General features: G+C 46.1%; 1 protein-coding gene across 2 annotated transcripts in view; it reads left to right on the forward strand.

Moving 5' to 3' along the window:
- WDFY2 (WD repeat and FYVE domain containing 2) overlaps positions 1 to 20717 on the forward strand; it is a 131039-nt gene that overhangs the window by 68525 nt on the left and 41797 nt on the right. For both annotated transcript variants that reach the window (XM_040340332.1, XM_040340333.1), the window contains exons 4-5: positions 1371 to 1425; positions 10462 to 10612. In XM_040340332.1, the coding sequence (XP_040196266.1) occupies positions 1371 to 1425; positions 10462 to 10612 (206 nt within the window). The remainder of the gene's footprint in view (positions 1 to 1370; positions 1426 to 10461; positions 10613 to 20717) is intronic.

The following is a 20717-nucleotide window of genomic DNA, read 5'->3' on the forward strand; positions in this document are numbered from 1 at the left end:
GTCAATCACCTTCTCTCACCATAGGAACGCCCATTCCCCGGATTCTTCAATCATCGATAGCACGGTGAGTACGGGGATAAAAAATGTAAGACCGGCATACCGTAGCTCGCGCTACGATGCCGAATTTAATGGTCTAATAAAAAATTTTTTTTTTTTTTTTTTTTAACAGGGTGAACCCCCGCTTTAATCTCTCAAGTAGTATCTAAGCAGTTAATCAGAAATGTGTTACTTAATATATTTAACAGTTGGCTGAATAAACATGAGACCTGAGAGGGCAATTTCTGGGTTATATGGTCAGTGGAGATGGTGATGTTTGAAGCATGAGGGCCATGGTGGGACAGTAGTGTTAAAGTACCTATGATAGATTGCAACCCTTTGCATATCATTTCTGAATATTACATGCTATGGTAGGGTTGGATGTCTACATATCTGTGCACTGTAGAAGCATGTGAAAAATCAGTTGATGTAATGTGTACCATTATATTTATATATATATATATATATATATATATATATATATATATATATATATATATATATATATATATATATATATATATATATATATATATAATTTATGTTTTCTTCTTGTTGTGGTGTGTTGGTAAGGTTGTATCTATGCAGCAAACGAAAACCTCAAAAAAAATAAAAATAAAAAAGAACCTTCAGGCTCCTGGTGCATGAAACCGTGAAGCCCCCCCCCCCCCCCTGACTGGGGCCCTTCCCACTGATCCTGGGGCCCTTTACTCCCATTGTGGGACCCTGTATTACGGTCCTGCAGCAGGCCACCTTCCTGCCATCTTGGGGTCCCCCCACAGTGGCGGAACACCAGAGCCCATTTGACCCTGGTAGTTCCGCCACTGATGTCAGTTTTTACTTTATTTTTTATTTTTTTTTACCAATTTTATATATTTACAATTTTATTTTTTAGCACCCCTATTGGGTAGCTTTGGTGAAAATATCAGGGGTCTAAACAGACAGGACATATAGGGAGGCGGTGGGAGCAGCATGTGAATAAACTGATGCTCTGTATTTCTCTCCTGCAGCCACTGAATGTCTGTGGGAGGGAGAGGAGGCGAAGCGGGCATTCAGCGGCTACATGGAGGGGTCGGTTCCTCCTACATGCCACTGCCCTCCTAGCCAGGAGCATGGGGCCGGGTCGCAATGGCGACCCCAGTACTTGCGTTCCTGGGTATATGTTACCAAAAATAATAACAAATGCAATATATAGGAGGTAGTGATTACCCACGCCTGAGACATCCAAAGGTTCTCGGAAACTGTGGACATAAGCCTACCCCACACGTGACACACAGGAACTTAAAGCATTGTATGAGACAGTAAATAATCAGACATTTTATGTCTTTGTACAGGAATTTATTTTAAGTGAAGATTATAACAAAATGACCCCAACAAGAACATATCAAGGTAAGAAATTACTTTACCCTACTGTTTTTGAATTTGGTATTTGGGATGGGAAAATTCTGTCTCTTGAATTATGCAAGCCATGCATGGCTGACATTTTTATATTGGCAGCAGTCGGGTGTAATGCCCTTTCTCCGAATCACTGGCTACAACTTTGCATTTCTTTCAGCTTGTTTGAACAGGTAAATTGCAGGTAGTCCACACAGCCTTTAGGCATGTTTCTAGAAATCTAATTTTATTCTTACTTTTAATGAGAATACACATAATTGTTGTTACAAACAGAATGCATTTTTTTTTTATAAAGCTGACTTATATTTAGATACAGCTGTTATTCATAACCAATTTATATACGCCAGCTGTGGTTTTACACTTAATTTATTATTGAAGGGCTTCGAGTTTGTATTTCATAGTGTTGTGGTAACCAGTGAAGCACAGTGGCTTAGTGGTTATCACTTATGCCTTGCAGATCTAGGATCCTTGGTTCGAATCCCAGCCATGACACTATTTACATGGAGTTTGCATGTTCTACCTGAGCTTGGCGGGGTACTCAATTTTCTCCCACTCTCCAAAGAGGGTAGGTTGTTTAGCTCCTGCCTTAATTGGCCCTAATATGTATGTGTATAGATCTGAAGGTCATAACTTTTGCTTCCCATGGCCGATCCTGGTAACAGTTGAGTGTAGAGGCATAACTAGAACTTTTAGGACCCCAGTGCAAGAAACAATAAAGGCGCCACCCCCCTTTCCATCGGTCCCGGGGCTTTTCCCATCAGTCCCGTGACTCTTGCCACTGGTCCCAGGGGTCGTTTCCCTGGTTCTGCAGTGGGTCCTATTCCTGCATAGTTGCCAACCTTTGCATAAAAAATTCAGGGACCACTTTTTTTGCTATGTGTTCAGCCAGCCATTGTAGGTGCAGAACATATCTTAATTAGGAGCAGAGCATTTAAAATGGGCCTTGTTCTACAGGAGCCACCTAATGCTATACCCCTTTGCACATCTCTACACCCCCCAGAATGTCTCCGTAGCCGTCAGCATGCTGCCATTCCCCCCCCCCCCCCCACACACACACATCTTTGTACCTCTCAAATAACCCCTAGCACACCACTGTACCACCCCCAGCACACTTCTATAATCCCTTTAACATTGCTGCACTTTTTTGTTTACAAAAGTTTTTATTGTAGAAAAATAATTTGCATACAAGCAATGTTAAAACATGTAAATGGAGGAAGAAGATCATCACAGATGTTCATAAAAGAAGATACATAGAATGGTCAATGATGGGTAGTCAAATTGGTGCTGTGTTAAGGCCTAGATCAGCCGGCCAGAGCAATATAGAACATGGTAATATCTATAGGGGGAATAGTACAGTTAGTCAGAGAGTGTCCAGTATGCCCACTTTGCTTCGAAAATATGACGGGTATCATTAAGTATATGGTAAATTCTTTCCGTGAGCATCAGGAGATCCATCCTATCTAGCACTTGAGGCCATAATATAACATCAGTTTTCCAGTTGAATGCAATCATCCACTGAATAGAGCTACAGAGTGAATGGAAGAATCTAGAACATGGAAGGGGCACATTAGGGATGTTGTCATAGAGGAGGCAAATTTGAGGTGTGAGATGGAATCTGTGTTTGGAGGATTTTTCAAATCTATTGGCTGCCTCCAGCCATAAGGGAGACAAGTGTGGGCAGCTCCAGAATATGTGTAGTAGTGTGCCCTCTGTCTGGCAACCTCTGAAACAATGTGGGGAGAGTGTAGGGTAAAAGGTGTGAATCTTGGATGGGGTAAGGTACCATCTGGCGAACAATTTCATCGGGGTTTCTCTGAAGGAGATTGCTCTATTACTTTTCCGAAGATTCGCCGACATGGTCAGCCAGGTATCCAGGGGGATGGTGACATTCAGTTCTGTCTCCCATTGGAGCATAGGGCTGGATTTTTCAGGGATGGAGTGAGAGTTATGGTAGTTATATAATCTAGATATCATACCCCTGTCCCTGGAGGAAGATAGGCACACTCTCTCGAAAACAGTGGTTGTGGGAGTGGTGGAAAGTGAAAAGTGTTTTTGATAGAAGGATTTGATCAGTAGAAATTTTCCGTGTTCAGATGAGGGAATATTATGTTCGTTTTGTAGGGATTCAAATGTTTTAAATTTCCATCTGGATTGTAGTGAACTTAATGTGACTAGATTACATTTTATCCAGATGGAAAATGAGGGTCTATCCTGGTAGGCTGATATAAGTCTAGGGTCACCCAGAAATGATGTGAGTGGGGAGATCTCTGAGGATAACTGAAAAAGATCTCTAGTGTTAAGCCAGAGTTGGTATAGATGGGCTACTATGATATTACGTTTGATAAGGTCACGGTATAGGACATATCTTGACCACAGAATTCCCTGTAGGTGTAGTGGGGCGATGGAAGAAGTCTCAAACATCAGCCAGGGGATGTTTCTAACCGGAGAGAACCACTGGGTCAGTTGTGATAGTCTCGCAGCCAGGAAGTACTTCCAAATATTCGGGAGGCCCAGGCCGCCGGAAGATTGGGATCTATGTTGTAGGGCGTAGCTGTATCTGGGTCTTTTGTTTGCCCATATAAATTTGTTTATAAGTCTCTGTATGGCTTCCAGCCTGGATCTCGAGATGTTAATGGAAGTGAGCGGAAATAATATAGGAGTTTAGGAAGAATGGTCATCTTTATAGCGCACACTCTGCCCAGGAGGGAGATATGATAGGGGGACCAGGTATTCAAAAGTGTGTTGATCTGTGTAAAGAGGGGAGTGTAGTTAGCTTTGTATAGTTCTCGGTGATTAGGGGTAATGTTGACTCCTAAATACTTAATCGAAGAAGTGACCCATGTAAAGGGGAAGTTAGATTGGAGTAGATTAAGGGTGTTTATGGGAATATTAATAGGCATGGCGGAACATTTATTAAGATTAATTTTAAGACCAGATATTTTATGGAATAGGTCTAGTTCTTTAAGAAGGACAGGTATGGAGGTGTGGGGGTTCGTGATGAAAACTAGGGCGTCGTCTGCATATAAGCTGATTTTATATTCATGGTCATCTTTTAAGTATCCTGATATGTTGTGGTTTGATCTTATGGCCTGTGCCAGGGGCTCTATGGCCAGGGCAAACAGGAGTGGGGACAGTGGGCAACCCTGTCTGGTGCCTCTACCAAGGGGGAAAAAAGCCGAGTTAACTCCTGGGAGCCTAATGCGGGTTTGGGGGGAGCTATATAGTGCGTTGAAACCCTGTAGGAATCGACCTGAGATACCAAATCTGGGCAAAATATGGTTTAGATAGGACCAGCTAACGCTGTCGAAAGCCTTGTGTATATCAAGGCTAAGAAGACAAGTTTGGCGAGAGTGGAGATTGGCGTCTTGGATAATGTTTGTGACCAGCCTTATGTTATCAGTGATCTGCCTATTGGGAATAAACCCGGACTGGTCAATGTGTATTAAGGGTGAGATGACTTTGGCAAGTCTGTCAGCCAAAATGCGACCGAAAATGTTTAGGTCATTGTAAAGTACTGAAATAGGACGGAAGTTTTGGGGGAGTGAGTGGTCCTTATTGGGTTTGGGGATCAATGACAGGTTGGCAAGAAGCATCTCACTTGGGAAGGTGTTACCCTCTAAGATATGGTTAAAGAGATTTTTTTAAGTGTGGGGCTAGGAGTGGAGCAAATTTTTTATAGTATAATGAGGAGTAACCATCAGGGCCGGGGGCAGTGGAGGTTTTCAGAGATTTAATTATATGGGAGATTTCTTCTGTTGTGCATGGTGCGTTAAGGATATCTAGTTGGTTTGGGTCTAGGGAGGGGAGGCTGAGGCTCTCGAGCCAGGACTCAGAGGCGGGCCCTGGTAGGATGTTAGGATCTGACATGAGGTTTTTGTAGAAGGAGTTAAATATTTCCATCACTTTCTGTGGGTGAGCCACTATATTGCCTCTTTCATCTCTAAGCTTATAAATGTGTGTGGGGTTGCAATCTTGTTTTAATTTCCTAGCGAACATTGTCGAGTGTGAATTACTATGGAGAATAAATTTAGCCTTGAAGAACCTGAGGGAGCGTTCAGCGTTAGCAGAAAGGATCAGGTCTAATGCCTTGCGTTTGTCCTGTATTTGTTGGGTAATGATAGGATCAGTAGAATGATGTAATTTAATATACAGATGGTGTAATTCGTTAGTGAGTCTTTTGATGTCTGCTTGTTTTTCTTTGTTTTTGGTGGCTGCAATACTAATAACGTGGCCTCTCAAGACCGCCTTATGAGCTACCCATATAGTGGTGGGCAATGTGTCTCCATTTACATTATCTGCAAAGTAATTTTCAATATGGGAGGAGATTGCGGACCTGTTTGCTGTGTCTGTCAAGAGGGAATCGTTAAAACGCCATTTATAAGGTGATGGGATGAGGCCTATGTAGGATGTGGAAAATGTGACAATGTTGTGGTCAGACCACGGGCATGGGTAGATTTCAGCCTGAGCGGAATTGGCCAGTAAGATAGGTGTGGAGAATATATAGTCGAGTCTGGCGTAGCAGTCGTGTGGGTGTGAATAGTGGGTGTAAGCCTTAGTGCCTGTGTTATGGGCTCTCCAGGTGTCTATCAGCTGTGATTTGTTAGGAAGACGGTTGATGGTTTTGGAGAAGGATTTGGTGTGGGGGGAAATAATGCTCCTATCTAGTACTGGATGGGCGGCTAAATTGAAATCACCACCAATTATCATATGTGGCGAGTGAAATTTGTCTAGGGTTTCAAAAAACTTGGAGAAGAACAAGGTGTGGGTGTCATTGGGGGCATATACTGAGGCTATAGTGATGTCGCGGTTGTTGTTTCCTTTGAGAATAAGGTATCGACTATCAGGATCTCTATATATATTATGAATGTCAAAGACCAGTGAGTTACATATGAAAATAGCAACGCCCCTGGTCTTGTTGTTAAAGGTGGTAAAGTAAGCCTGATTATATAGTTTATTGAAGTACTTAGGGTGGTTGGATGAGGCAAAGTGGGTCTCCTGTAATAGTATAATGTCGGCGCCCAGCCTTTTGTACTGCTGGAATGCCTTTTTCCGTTTATGGGGAGAGTTAAAGCCGTTAGTATTATGTGACAGTATTTTAAGTCCCATTCCAGCAGACAAAGAGAGCTAGCGTGAGGGTAGCCATAGTGTACATAGGACCAAGGAGATGGCGGCAAACCAACCTAAATTGACCAATGACACCCAGAGGTGTAGATGTGTGTGAGAGCTTGTAAATAATAATAGTGTGACATAGATTAGACAGTTCAAGCAATAATTTGAGGGAGAACATAGTGTGTATGGACACTAGGGAGTGGTGACTAACCAATCTAGTTTGACCAAAAATACCCAAAGATGTAGATGAGCATAAAAGCTTGCATACAATAACAGTGTAACAAACATTTTAAGCAATATGTTAAAGTGAGTTACAGACCTGGTAACTACCAGGAACCTTGGGACAGGTAGGAACCCATCAGGAAAAACAGTAAAAGAAAAAATAAGGGACCAAAAAAAGAGGTCCATTTCCGGCATCAGTTCCAGCCGGACCACCACGGGAGGTGGAGGTCCGGAAGAGAGCCGAGGCAGGATGGGGGTCAATCCAGCGACGGTGGACACACCCGACCCTGTAATGAGAGCTGCATTGAATATAAAAGAGAAAATACCTGCGGCAATGTATAATAGCACGGGATAAAATGACATGGAGTCAAAAAATATAAGTGCTTGAGAGTTTAAACAAGGTTGCAATCAGAGGTGGGCAGAGGTGGGGGAGGGACCACGAGGTTAAACTGTGATGCAGGGATATATCAGATCAGTACAGTGTGATAATCCCGGGGACCCATATCCCCGCCGTGGATCTATGGTTGGTAAAGTCAGACCTGGAGCAACCTTAGTGCGTAATAGAAAATAAAATAATAAAAAAAAAAAAAAAAAAGGGGGATTTTTTTTTTAGAAAAATAAAAACGAAGGGTGTTGATCAGCAGCATGTTATGAGCACAGGTGGTGTTTCCCAACAGAGAGAACTTGTGGCCAAAAGGGGCCAAACATGGAAAAAAGGGTGGTTAGGGCGCAGCGAAAGTCTGAGCAGGGGCTGTGTTGAGATAACTGGAGGAGGTCAGGAACAGATCATGCCTGTTGGTTTTGAAATGGGTTAAACAGTCTCCTCTGATCTCTTTGGCTTCTTCTGTTGGAAGGGGTAGACCAAATGGGGGAGGGTCTAGGAGTGGCGGGGAGGCGAGCCTGCGGTTCGGGAGGCAGGAGGCCCAGCTTAATCAGGAGTTCTTTCCCCTCAATCACGTTGAAAACCGTGTATGTAGAGCCATTATGGGGGATCGTAAGCTTGAAGGGGAAGCCCCAGCGGTACCTTATCCTGGCAGACTGTAGAACCGAGGTGACCTCCTTCATCCTGCGCCTCCTATCCAGGGTGGCCGGGGAGATATCAGGATAAATTTGAATCCTTTTGCCTTCATAGGAGATATTAGGAGTATTTCTGGATGCTCGCATGATATCCTCCTTCACCAGAAAGTCTTTCATACACATGATCACATCCCTGGGTGGATTGTCAGGGGTGGGTTTGGGACGGAGGGCCCTGTGGATCCTGTCGCATGCAAATGCCGATAACGGTTTTTCTGGGAGAAGGTCATGAAATATTTTTGAGACTGCAGGCATGAGGTCTATGGTGGACTCAGGGATACCGCGTACACGTATATTCTGGCGGCGGTTTCGGTTGTCTAAGTCCTCGACCTGAGCCTGCATGAAAGCAAAATTGTCAGCAAGGTTCTCATAGTCCTTCCTTAGGTCGTTATGTGCTAGTAAGAGTTCATCGTGCTTGGTCTCTAAAAGATCTGTGCGGCCTCCTATGCTTGCGATCTCCTGTGAGAGGGCTGCTGTGGACTTGTGCACCTCTTTCTCAATCTTATCTACAAGCTTATTGAAGATTAGGGAGAGGCTCTCATCCAAGTCTGCCTTGGAGAGCGGAGAGTTGTGTTCACGATTTCCTTGTCCCATTTGTGGGTGTGAGACAAGTTCTCCCTCACCCCAAATGCCGCTGCTGGCGCCATTTTGGGACGGTTTCCCGGACCTCTGCTCCATGTCTAGGAGGAAGTTTGTGAGCGAGTGCTGCTGTCTCTTGCCGAGCTTCTTCTTAGAGCCGGTCATGCACGCAGTGGTCCCGCAGGGGTGCTTATGGATTTCACGGAGAAACATGGTTTGTGGCCCTGGGGAATCTTGTTTTAGCGGGCCGGGTGTGGCAGAGCTGTGCCTAAGCGCGTCTCATCCTTGTCGCACCGTGCATGCGCCCCCTGAAATTGTTAGTTCATGCAGTCATCTCGGGTCCCATCCAGCCCACACCTCCCACAGCAGAATATTTGGTGGCTAGGGGCACATCACAGGTATAGAGGCTGCTAAGGTAAGGTGTATCAAGATGGCCGCCAGGGAATGCCAAGGCCTGCAGCCACTTCCAGAGGGGTGACACAAATCAGGCTACAGGGCACAGAGGACGTGGTGGGTGATCTTGGGGGGTATGTGGGAGAGAGTCCGGTCAGGGGGCCGCATACAGGGGAAGAGGTATAGATGGCCCGGGGATCCGGAGGAGCGAGATGGCCGCCGGGTGTAGGCCCAAGCCGCGGCCTGGATTTATGGATGGCCGGGGGTCCGCGACCGTCGGGACGGGAGAGAGGTTTTGAGTGTCCTACCTCCGGGTGCCGCAGCAGCGGATGGGTCCGATGATGAACGCCGTCCGTCCCGCGGCCGTAGGACACGGCTGGCTTGGCAGGGCTTGTAGGCTTCAAGATGGCGGACGCGCAGCTGTGGATGGCGATGGCTGCGAATCTTTCCGCGGACCGATCCGGCATCCCTCAGACCCAAAACAGGTAGGGATCAGCTCAGGGGGGAGCCAGGAGGTGGAAAATGTGGGTTTTAAGGGCCAAAACCCGGTCGTCTGCCTGGGATGGATGCGGATGTAAACGGGCCAGGGAGAGCTCCTCCAGGATGCGTCCACCCTCGTTCGCAGCCGGCCACGCCCCCCAACATTGCTGCACTTTACAGTACACCTTCATACCTCCTGTTGATCGACTTGTGTACAACTAGCCTAATGGAAAATTTCTCTTCATCGCCGGCTGTAGTCGGGGGGCACTGATAGGTGGCACTATCGTATGTGTTGTACTAATGGATGCCAATCAGTGCCAAACAATACCTGCCAATCAGTGATGCCCATTGTGGGCACTGATTGGCATCCATTTTTTGTGTCATTGTCATCCCTGGTGGTCTAGGGTGGCATACCTGTGTTTTATTTTTGCATCCCTGGTGGTCCAGTAGGCATCCTCGGGGGGGCTGTGCTGATAATCGATCAGCACAAACCCCCCTGTCACAGGAGCAGCCGATCGGCTCTCCTCTACTTGCGTCTTACAGACGCAAATGAGGAAAAGCCGATTACCGGCTTTTCCTGTTTACATCGTGATCAGCCGTAATTGGACACGGCTGATCACGTGGTAAAGAGTCTCCGTGAGAGACTCTTTACCTAGATCGGTGTTGCGGGGTGTCAGATTGACACCCTGCAACAACGATCGCCGCGATGCGCGCCTCCGGGGGCGCGCAGCGGCTCAAAATCCTGAGGACGTCATAGTCCTCAAAATCCTGAGGACGTCCAGTCAGGATTTTAAAACCACTTTGCCGACGTCAATTTGTCATTGGGGGGCGGCAAGTGGTTAAATACTACCAAAAGAAAGCATTTGTGTGAATATTTTTTTTTTATAAAAATGTCATTTGGGTACAGTGTTGCATGACCGCCCAATTGCCATTTAAAGTGCGACATTGCTGAAAGCTGAACGTTGGCCTGGGCAAGAAGGGGGTATAAGTGCCCAGTAAGAAAGTGGTTAATTACAATATGATTAGTAGCATTTGTATTCACCTATATTATTTTTATATACTGCATATTCCCAAACCAGGTAAGATCGCTTTATTGGAGACACGACTAATAAATGTACTCGTCTATACCAGAACATATAACTAAACCTTTATCTTTCTATTCTGTCTCCACAGCCCACCAGAGCCGACTGACAATGGTTCTGTTTGTCCTGGAAATGGAGTGGATGTTGAGCACAGGACAGGACAAGCTATTCACATGGCACTGTTCAGAGACGGGGGAGCGCCTGGGGAACTACCGCACTACAGCCTGTGCTTCATGTCTGCAGTATCCTTTCACCTGCTCTGTTTCATTTTGTTCCAACCATAAGTGTCATATAAACCCGTACCATGAACCATACAGTATTATGGAGCAGAACTTCCAAAGGGGGGTGCCGCGGCGCTGTATCCGGAAGTGAGAAAGGGTACCTGTCAATCAGGCCCCACCCCCCTAAAGTTGGCAAATCTGGCACCGGAGATGGGGAGGAAGCAGATAAGCGGAGGTTCCACTTATGGGTGGAAGTCCACTTTAAGCCTAGCCTTTTTTGAATTTTAGTGCACACAAACACATTTATAATGTTTTTTTGAAAAAAATAAGTAATTCGATACCAAACATGTCACGCTTTAAAATTGCCCAGACTTGTGGATAGGTGCCAAACTACGGTATTTAACCACTTCCTTACTGGGCACTTAAACCCCCTTCCTGCCCAGAGGACTTTTTGCGATTCGGCACTGCGTCGCTTTAACTGACAATTGCGCGGTCGTGCGACGTGGCTCCCAAACAAAATTGACATCCTTTTTTCCCCACAAATAGAGCTTTCTTTTGGTGGTATTTGATCACCTCTGCGGTTTTTATTTTTTGCGCTATAAACAAAAATAGAGCGACAATTTTTAAAAAAAAAATAAAAAATGTTTAATTGTTGCTGTAATAAATGGCTCAATTTTTTTAAAAAAAACATTTTTTATCCTCAGTCTAGGCCGATACGTATTCTACATATTTTTAGTAAAAAAAAAACAAAATCGCAATAAGCGACTGGTTTGCGCAAAAGTTATAGCGCCTACAAAATAAGGGACAGAATTATTATTTTTTTATTATTATTTTTTTTACTAGTAATGGCGGCGATCTGCGATTTTTATTGCGACTGCGACATTATGGCGGACACATTTTTGGCGCCATTCACATTTATACTGCAATCAGTGCTATAAATATGCACTAATTACAGTATAAATGTGACTGGCAGGGAAGGGGTTAACACTAGGGGGTGAGGAAGGGGTTAAATGTGTGTTCCCTATATAGTGTTCTAACTGTGGGGGAAGGGGGGTGACTGGGGGGGTGACCGATCTGTGTCTCTATGTACAAGAGACACAGATCCGTCTCCTCTCTCCCCTGACAGCACCGCTGTCTGCGAGAGCCGGGAATGAGAGATGATCTCATATGTAAACATATGAGATCATCTCTCATTGGCCGCACAGATGGCCTAGGAAACGGCCGCTCCGATTGGCCGTTCACGGCGATCTGTGACTGGCTGTGTCCAAGGGACACGGCCAGTACAGAAGTTCCCCGCTGCGCGCTCGGGAGCGCGCGCGGGGAACGCGGAAATGAGCTGCCGTCAATTGACGGCGGCTCAGAGATTTAGAACCACCCTGCGGCCGTCAATAGTCGTACGGCCGTAGGGAAGTGGTTAAAGGCAACATTTTATAAGCCTTACTGGTTACTGACAGGTTATTAGTTAGCGTTGGAGGAGGTCTGGTGGGTAAATTATTGCCCTGATGTTCACGGCATTACCTCACATTAGTGGTGCAATCGGCGTTTGTGTATGCATGTGGGACCAACCCATGCCTTTGCACCGGTGGATGGGTGCGTTTTATTTTTACACATTTTTTCTGTCATTTGTTTTATTATTTTTTTTTGTAACCATCACTTGTGACAGCAAATAGACAGTGACAGGTACCCTTTATGTAGAGATACGGGGCTTTAAAAGCATCTGATCTCACCAAGATCTGTGTGATTGAATGTTTTCAAGATGTAACCGCTTCAATACACACGGCACTTTTACCCCCTTCCTGCCCAGGCCAATTTTCAGCTTTCAGCACTTGAATGACAATTGTGCGATCATTCAACGCTGTACCCAAATTAAATTTTTATCATTTTTGTTTCACGCAAATAGAGCTTTCTTTTGATGGCATTTAATCACTGCTGGTTTTTTAAATTTTTGCTAAAAAAAAGACAGAACATTTTGAAAAACAATAGTTTTTGTTAGTATGTGTCAAATTATTTTGTAAATAAGTAATTTTTTGCTGATGGGTGGCACTTATGGGAAATAAGCGCTACTGAAAGGTAGCACAGACTGGCATCACCGCTGGGCACAGACTGGCATCACCGCTGGGCACAGACTGGCATCACCGCTGGGCACAGACTGGCATCACCGCTGGGCACAGACTGGCATCACCGCTGGGCACAGACTGGCATCACCGCTCATCACAGCTGGGGCTGCACTGATAATCAGGGCACTGATGATTGGTACCATGATTATCTGTACAGGTCTCCCCTGTGAGGAGATGCCACTGATTGGCTCTCCTCTCCTCACACTCTGTCAGTGTGAGGCGAGGAGAGCTGATCACAGGCATTTCCTTGTTTACTTGTTACCGGCTGTGATTGGACACAGCTGAGAACGGGGTCAGGCCGTGTTCCAGTGATACAGCATGTCCGCAATTGCCGTGCTGCTCGCCCCAGCGGTTAGAATAGGGCAACGTCATCTGACGACGTCCCAGAACAATGGAGTATCCCGCCACCCCCTCCTCTCCCCCCCCAATCATTTGTCTATATGGCAGGCAGGAGGTAGTTAATCTGTATGGTGAACTTCTGCACAACATATCACACAAATGTAATAAATGTGACCACAATGGAAACCAAAGCAAAAAAGTGATAAGTGATAAATACAATAAGATAATAAGAGAGCTGACAAGCTCAATAATGCATAAGTCCAGCAATAAAGTGCAATAAAGTCCAGTATAAGTGAACCAATATGAAATGCTAAATAAATATTGTGCAAAATAATCCCAAAAACGATGACATAAATAGATGCTGCCAAATGAGAATGCTGGTGTTGCTGAATTCAATAAAATAATGGTGATAAACAGATGATAGAACGTATCCCTCACTGGGCTCACAAGCCTCTTACCTCCAGGCCAATGAAAAAAGGCATCCAGTATATAACACAATGGCAGTCCTCTATGGATAATCCCAGTCAGTCCTCCTTTTAAGCTGGTACCGCGTCTCCTTGACAAATCCAAACAGCACTCAACCCCGGATGGAAAAAAGAGAGAACAGAGGAGGGACTCCAATAGTGAAGTACAGTAAACTCAGGGATAATTTATTTAGGAAAAACCTGTGCTTGCATGAACATAACTAAAAAACGTGCAGCAATGCTGGGAGAAGACACGTGATCTCGTGTCGTAACGCGTAGGGATTGGACTGACGTACACCTGGAGTGACGTAAGCCGGCGTTGTGGACGCCGCTCGTTTTTTTACATTGCTGCACGCTTTTTAGTTATGTTCATGTAAGCACAGGTTTTTCCTAAATAAATTATCCCTGAGTTTACTGTACTTCACTATTGGAGTATACTTCACAGCTTGGGCTCCATCATGATTGAGTGCCCCCGTAGGAAGCGCTGAGCGGGGGAGGAGCAAGGTACGCTGGTGGGGGAACTAAAAAGAGGAGGATCTGGGCTGCTCTGTGCAAAACCATTGCATAGAGCAGGTAAGTATGACACGTTTGTTATTTTCATGAAAAATATTCAGAACTTTACAATCGATTTAAATGTAAGTCAGTTTAAAGAGAATTATCCCACGGGCTAGCACTTCTTCGAACATTGCCAGCAGGACAAGGAGCCTTTGCAGACAGTGATAATGATTAATGGAAAAATTAGGCTTTCAACTGTCAAATTCAGGAAAATGACTCCACACCTAAGTGATATTTGTGCTTGTAATCTAATATTTTGAGGAGAAAATTGTCAAAAACTGACCTTTTAAATCAGAAAAAACGGAAAATTGTATACTCACCTTTCCGTAATTTTCCTTTCCTGACGCATCTTCATGGCAGCACACACTGGGTTGTGACTCCGCCCCCACAACCTGACAGGATTGGTTAGCTATAAATTTGAAGGGGAGACGCCCCGCACCATTCTCTGTATATATCATCATAAAACAGCAGGGCGGGCATCTGTGTGCTGCCATGAAGATGCGTCAGGAAAGGAAAATTACGGAAAGGTGAGTATACAATTTTCCGTTTTCCTGACGCATTCATGGCAGCACACACTGGGAAATAACTCGCCAGTCGGGAGGGTGCAAGAAAACAGTAATATTTATTCTCTATAACGCTGAGGAATTGGCTCTAAGAACAGATCTGCCAAAGTCGACGGTAGCCAGGAGAGCAGAATCCACTCTGTAGTGAGAAATTAAGATGTGTTGGAAAGACCAAGTTGCTGCTCTGCCTATGGTTTCCGGTGAAATCCCGCAATATGCTGCCCAAGAAGTGGCCACTGCCCCTGTCGAATGAGCCCTAATGCTCTTTAGGAGTCGTAAGTTGCTGGATGAAATAGGTCTCCGCGATAGCCCTAACAACCAAGAGGTAATGGTACGGGAGGTAGCTGGCTGACCTCGTCTGCTCCCGTGTGGGATAATTAAGACAGAATCCGTCTTCCTGAGATGTAGCTGTGAAGTAACTGGAGATGGTAGGTTTGACATCCTAGGCATGGGACTCGCCCCTCTCATTAGTAAAAGATCGAAGGACGATGTCCTGGTTATAATGAAAGGAGGAAGTTACCCTTGGATAAAAATGGTCTGAGGGCTTCAGAACCACTCTGTCAGGGGAGAACACTAAATAGGGGTTCCGTAGCCATAAGTGCTTGTATCTCCGACGTCCTCTTAGTTGAGATGATAGCAATACGGAAAGCCATCTTCAGAGCTAGGTTCCACGGTGAGACTAAGTTGAATGGAGAAAAGGGTGGATTGGACAGGGCCTCGAGTACTACACAGAGATACCCTGTTGGAAAGGCTGGCCTCCTAGGTGGTCTGATCTTACGCAGGCCCTGAGGAACAGAGTGACCGGATGATGAAGAGCCCATCTAGTACCCGTCATGGCTGAAGGGGCGGATACTTGCACCTTCAGGGTACCCGGGCCCAGGTCCTTGTTAAGCCCTGACTGAAGAAATTCAAGAATTTGAGATGGGATTCCAATCTCTTTGCTGCGACGACACGAACCTCTCCCAGATCCTAGTATAGGTGACATCAGTGGAGCTCCTTAGAGCTTGTAATAAGGTTGATATTACCTCCTGAGAGTATCCTAGTTCCCCTAACCTAGCCCTCTCAACTTCCAAGCTGGCAAATGCAGCTTCTCTGGGCTGGATGGAAGAATTGCCTCTGATGTATGAGATCCCAGGTTACTGGAAGATGTATTGGAGGCCGCGTACCTAGTTGTAGCAGGGTCGTAAACCATGGCCTCCTCGGTCGGAACGGTATTAGTACAATAACCGTGGCTGAGGACCTCCGAAGTCGGGACAGGAATCTTGTAATCCGAGAAGTTGGAAGAAAAATGTACCCCAGCTCGAAGCTCCATGGAAGAACTAGGCAGTTTGTCCCTTCGGCTGATGGAAAGTGGGCTCTGGACAGGAACCTCTGACACTTGGAGTTCTTTGGCGTGGCCGCTAGGTCGACTTCTGGTATTCCACAAGTTTTCGTAAGAATGGAGAATACCTGTTGGTTCAGGGACCATTCGTTGTTTGAAAGTGTCTCTCGGCTTAGGTAGTTGGCCAACGAATTCTGTGTTGCCGGGACGTACACTGCCCATAGATCTAACAGGTGCACTTGTGCCCTTTCCAATATGGGCAAACTTCCTCTTGAAGCGTGCAACTCCTGATGCCCCCCTGTATCTGGATACATGACACCGCTACTTGTTGTCCATCCTGATCAGGACACTCTTCCCCTCTAGAAGAGGCGCAACGGCCAGGAGAGCCTGAAAGGCTGCTCTGAGCTCTAAAATATTTGACACTATGCCCTGAGCCCGAAAGTGCCACTGTCCTTGGGCTACTTGGTCTAGATAGTGTGGACCCCATCCCCCCTGGCTGGCGTCCGATGTTACTACTTCTGGACTTGGGGGAACTATTGGAATGGACTCCCTGAGGTTGGACGGGTGTGTCCACCACCAATTGCTTTACCCAGTTCGGGATGTGAATGGTTTGGAGTATTGACGTTCCATTCCACTGCCTGAGAAAGGAGTTCTGTAAGACTTGCATGTGTCACAGGGGCCACTGTATCAAAGGTATGGATGCTGACATGGACCCCCGGGTACTGAGGCAGGCTCTGACAGTAGACGTCTGGATGATAGCAGATTCTGTACCTTCTGGAGTAAGGGCTTCAGCCTCTCTTGAGGGAGTTGCACCCGGTACAACCTGGTATATTATTCTGCCCCTAGGAACACCCTGACTTGCTGAATGCTCTGGGTGCTGAGGCGATGCCGAATGGGGGGCACCAAAATTGGAAATGAGATTGATAGATTGAGAACCGAAGGGACCTCTGGAAGGCGGGATGATCGGGACGTGAAGGTAAACGTCCGAAAAATCTAGGAGATGGCATCCAGTCTCCCACGTCCACTTTCAACAAAATGGACTGAAGGCTTTTCCAATCTGAGGGCCTCTATTTTGATCGTCTGTTGAACCTCTTTAGGTCCAGGAATGGACGTAGATCCCCTGTTTTTTTTTTTTTTGTACCAGAAATAAAGGGGAATAAAACCCCCTCCCTTTCTGGTGCGGAGGTACTTGGTAGGCTGGAATGTGTTCCCTGGCAATGTGCCCATGAATTTCCAATTGTGACCGGTCTTGATAGAGGATAGTGTCCATGAATCTGTTATACGAGTTGCCCATATCCGAGCGAATCTCTTGAGTCTGGTGCCCACCTGAGCTGGGTGGGCAGACGGACCCTCAAAAAGGACTTCTGCTGTTCCCCGGCTGTGATAGCCTTGGCTTACTGTAAATACATGAAGGAGGGTCGAGTCTTCCAGTCCCTCCTAAATTCCCTGCCGGGACGGTAGGATCTAGCATCCCTGTACTTGACAGGAAGATCGCGTCTGTAAGCGGGGCCCTTCTGGGGCTCTGGTCTCCTATCGGAGGGAATCAGCCCGGATTTTCCCCCGGTAACCTTGGAGATGGCCAAGTCCATCTTTGTGCCAAATACACTTGAGCCGCCATATGGAGTTTTGCACCAGTAGATTTTGATGCTGCCTCCGCTATCCAGGGTGTCAGCCATAAGGCTCTTCCCAGTCATGAAGTCGCCCCCTCAGGAGCCATAAGCCAACTTAATTTCCCTGCAGGGAGGAGAATATCTTCCCCTGGTCGGCTCCTTCTAGAATGGAATTCTCAACGTTAGCCGCCCATGCAGCGATAGTTTTAGCTACTGCCGCCGTGGTGATAGCCGGCCTACTAGCGTCTCCTGTCGTGGAGCAGGCTTTCTTCAGTTCTATATTGATTTCACGATCAAGAACGTCCCGGATGGTAACTGCATCTTCAATCGGTAGAGAAACGTCTCTAGGGAGTCGCATTAAAGATGAATCGACCGTAGTTGCATTGATCAAAGAATTGATCCTAGACTCCCACAAGGGGTACAATCTGCAAACTTGTTGCTCATACTGGGACGCTTATGCGATCTCCCCCACTCATCCTTTATGAGGTTTTCTAGCTCTTTGATGAAGGGAAATGATTCAGGACCCCCTTTTCAGCACCAGGAAATATTTCTGAACCTTCAGAGGTTCTGCCATAACCCCTTCCCAGCCGATCGCTTCCTCGACTGAATGGGCAAATGGTTCAACTAAAGAAGAGACAGTCCGACGCCTGCTCACACTCCTCATTCTTACAGAGGGTTTTTGCAGCCTGGCGTAACGGCCGGGTGCTGGGCGATGTGCTTGGGGAAGGATCGCCCACAATTGATCCCTGTGCGATTCTCCTAGGAGCTCAGTATATACTCTGGCCTCCGAATCCTTGGTTACTTCAATGAAGCACGAGCGGCAGGCCAATTCCCCTGGCAAGGCTGGCGCCCCGCATATTTGGCAAACATTTGCTGTGGTGCGGGTAAGATAGCTCCATCTGGGATGAAGGTAATCGTCTGCGGTGGGACCGACTATGACAGGAGTGGCTGTGACGCGAGCGGCTATGCCTTGATTGAAGAAAGCAAGAGGGTAACCTTGAGCGACTTCTTGCGCCTTCTGCCGGAAGCATGGCTAGAATCTCCCTCTGTGCCGCAAACTTGCGTCTTTTGACCCGATAGGGCTACCAAAACTGTAGCGTCAGTGGCCAAGCTCTCTTTTTTGTCTCTTCTCTACTTACCACCTTCTGGACGGCCTCTATACCTGGTCAGCTGATGGTGGTCTGCGAGGGCAGTGGCCCCCATGAGGATAGCAGGGACACAGCCCGGAAAGGTGGGAAAAAAGAGAGAAGGGAAAATATTACAATATGTCCCCCCCCAACATTTCTATTTATTAAATATAATGATTTTATATACATATATCTATCCTTATTTTATTTTTTATTTTTTGGATTATATTAATTGTTTAATTATGGATATACTTTCTCCTATAATATGTTATAAATTAATATATAAATGTATTATATCTTCTATCCTATTTGTTCCTATTTCTTTTTTTTTTTTGTAATCAATTGGCCCAGGCTGAACTGGTACGAGCCTGCACACACCTGGTGCAATCTTCACTCTGAGTAGAGCAGAGCAGCAGAACTGCAGCCAGAACTACAGAGCGATAGGACTGTTTCTTTTTTTTTTTAAACGGTGCTGCCATTTGGAAGAGGGCAGAGGAGACCGGCGGCATCATCACTGAGCTGCGTGCATGCGCAGAGCGCTGAGGGGTACGCGGCGGTGACCCCGAGAGTATGGGGTGTCAGAGGAACCACAGGGCTCAGCAGAGCTGAGAAAAAAACAACAGGCAGGCAAAGGTACAAAACGGACTAACCTTAGGTGGCAAATGTAATGATACAAATACCTTTGTGGAAGCACACACTGCACTGGAAGGAAAGACAGAGTGAAAGTGGGGGCCACTGCGAGATTTGAAGCTTCTTTAAAGCTTGCTACAGATGCCAGTATAATTCCAGAGCCCCTGAGACCACCAGAACGGGGGTTCCCACCATAAAGCTCATTTAGAGACTGTACAGGAGGAACTTCCAAACAGGAGAGGCTGAACCTGCTGGGGCGATCTGCGGTAAGAGGCATGCTTCTTGCTTGTTCGTCCAATCTGTCAGGTGAGGATAAAAAAAGAGAATGGTGCGGGGCGTCTCCCCTTCAAATTTATAGCTAACCAATCCTGTCAGGTTGTGGGGGCGGAGTCACAACCCAGTGTGTGCTGCCATGAATGCGTCAGGAAAAATAATTGTTATTAGCAAGCCTCTTGATTCGTCGTGCATGTGTGAATGTATTCATGGCCTTTGATATTTTACCATGTTTAGTAAACCAAGGCTGTTTTTTTTTTTTTGGAAACCTGAAAAACCACTAGTAAACTATAGTAATATATTATTAGAGGGCAAATATATTTAAACACATAGGACAATAATGAGCAGATAAGAGTGCTGGTGTAATAATTTAAAGATGAAGGGGCAGATCCTCTTACAGCGGCGCATTTATGCGCCGGGCGCAGCGTATCTAAGATACACTACGCTGCCGTAACTTACTTTTTTTTTTTAATCCACAAAGAATTTGCGCCGTAAGTTATGGCGGCGTAGTGTATCTTTGGCGGCGTAGGGGCGCGGAATTCAAATGGATATAATGGGGGCATGTTTTATGTAAGTAAGTCGTGACCCGTTTTTTTTTAACTGCGCATGCGCCGTCCGGGGGGGTATGCCAGTGCGTATGCTCGAAATTAGCCCGGAACAAGCCAATGCTTGAGACGGTGACGTCATTCTACGCAAATCCCTATTCGCGAACGACTTACGCAAACAACGTAAAAATTTCAAATTTCTACGCGCGAACGACGACTATACTTAACATTGAGTACGCCTCATAACAGCAGCTTTAACTATACGCCGGAAAAAGCTGAACGCAAACGACGTAAAAAAATGCGCCGGCCGGACGTACATTCGTGGATCACTGAAACTAGCTAATTTGCATACTCAACGTGGAATTCAACAAACGCCACCTAGCGGCCACCGAAAAATTGCAGCTTAGATCCGACGGCGTACTAAGACGTACGCCTGTCGGATCTAGCCAAAATGCCGTCGTATCTTGTTTTGTGGATACAAAACAAAGATACGGCGCGCAAAATTCGAAATTACACGGCGTATTAAGAGATAATACCTTTGTGGATCTGCCCCGAAAAGTATAGTTTAGAGTACTGATGTGC

The sequence above is a fragment of the Rana temporaria genome, chromosome 2, assembly GCF_905171775.1.
Source record: "Rana temporaria chromosome 2, aRanTem1.1, whole genome shotgun sequence".
In the NCBI taxonomy this organism is placed as follows: Eukaryota; Metazoa; Chordata; class Amphibia; order Anura; family Ranidae; genus Rana; species Rana temporaria.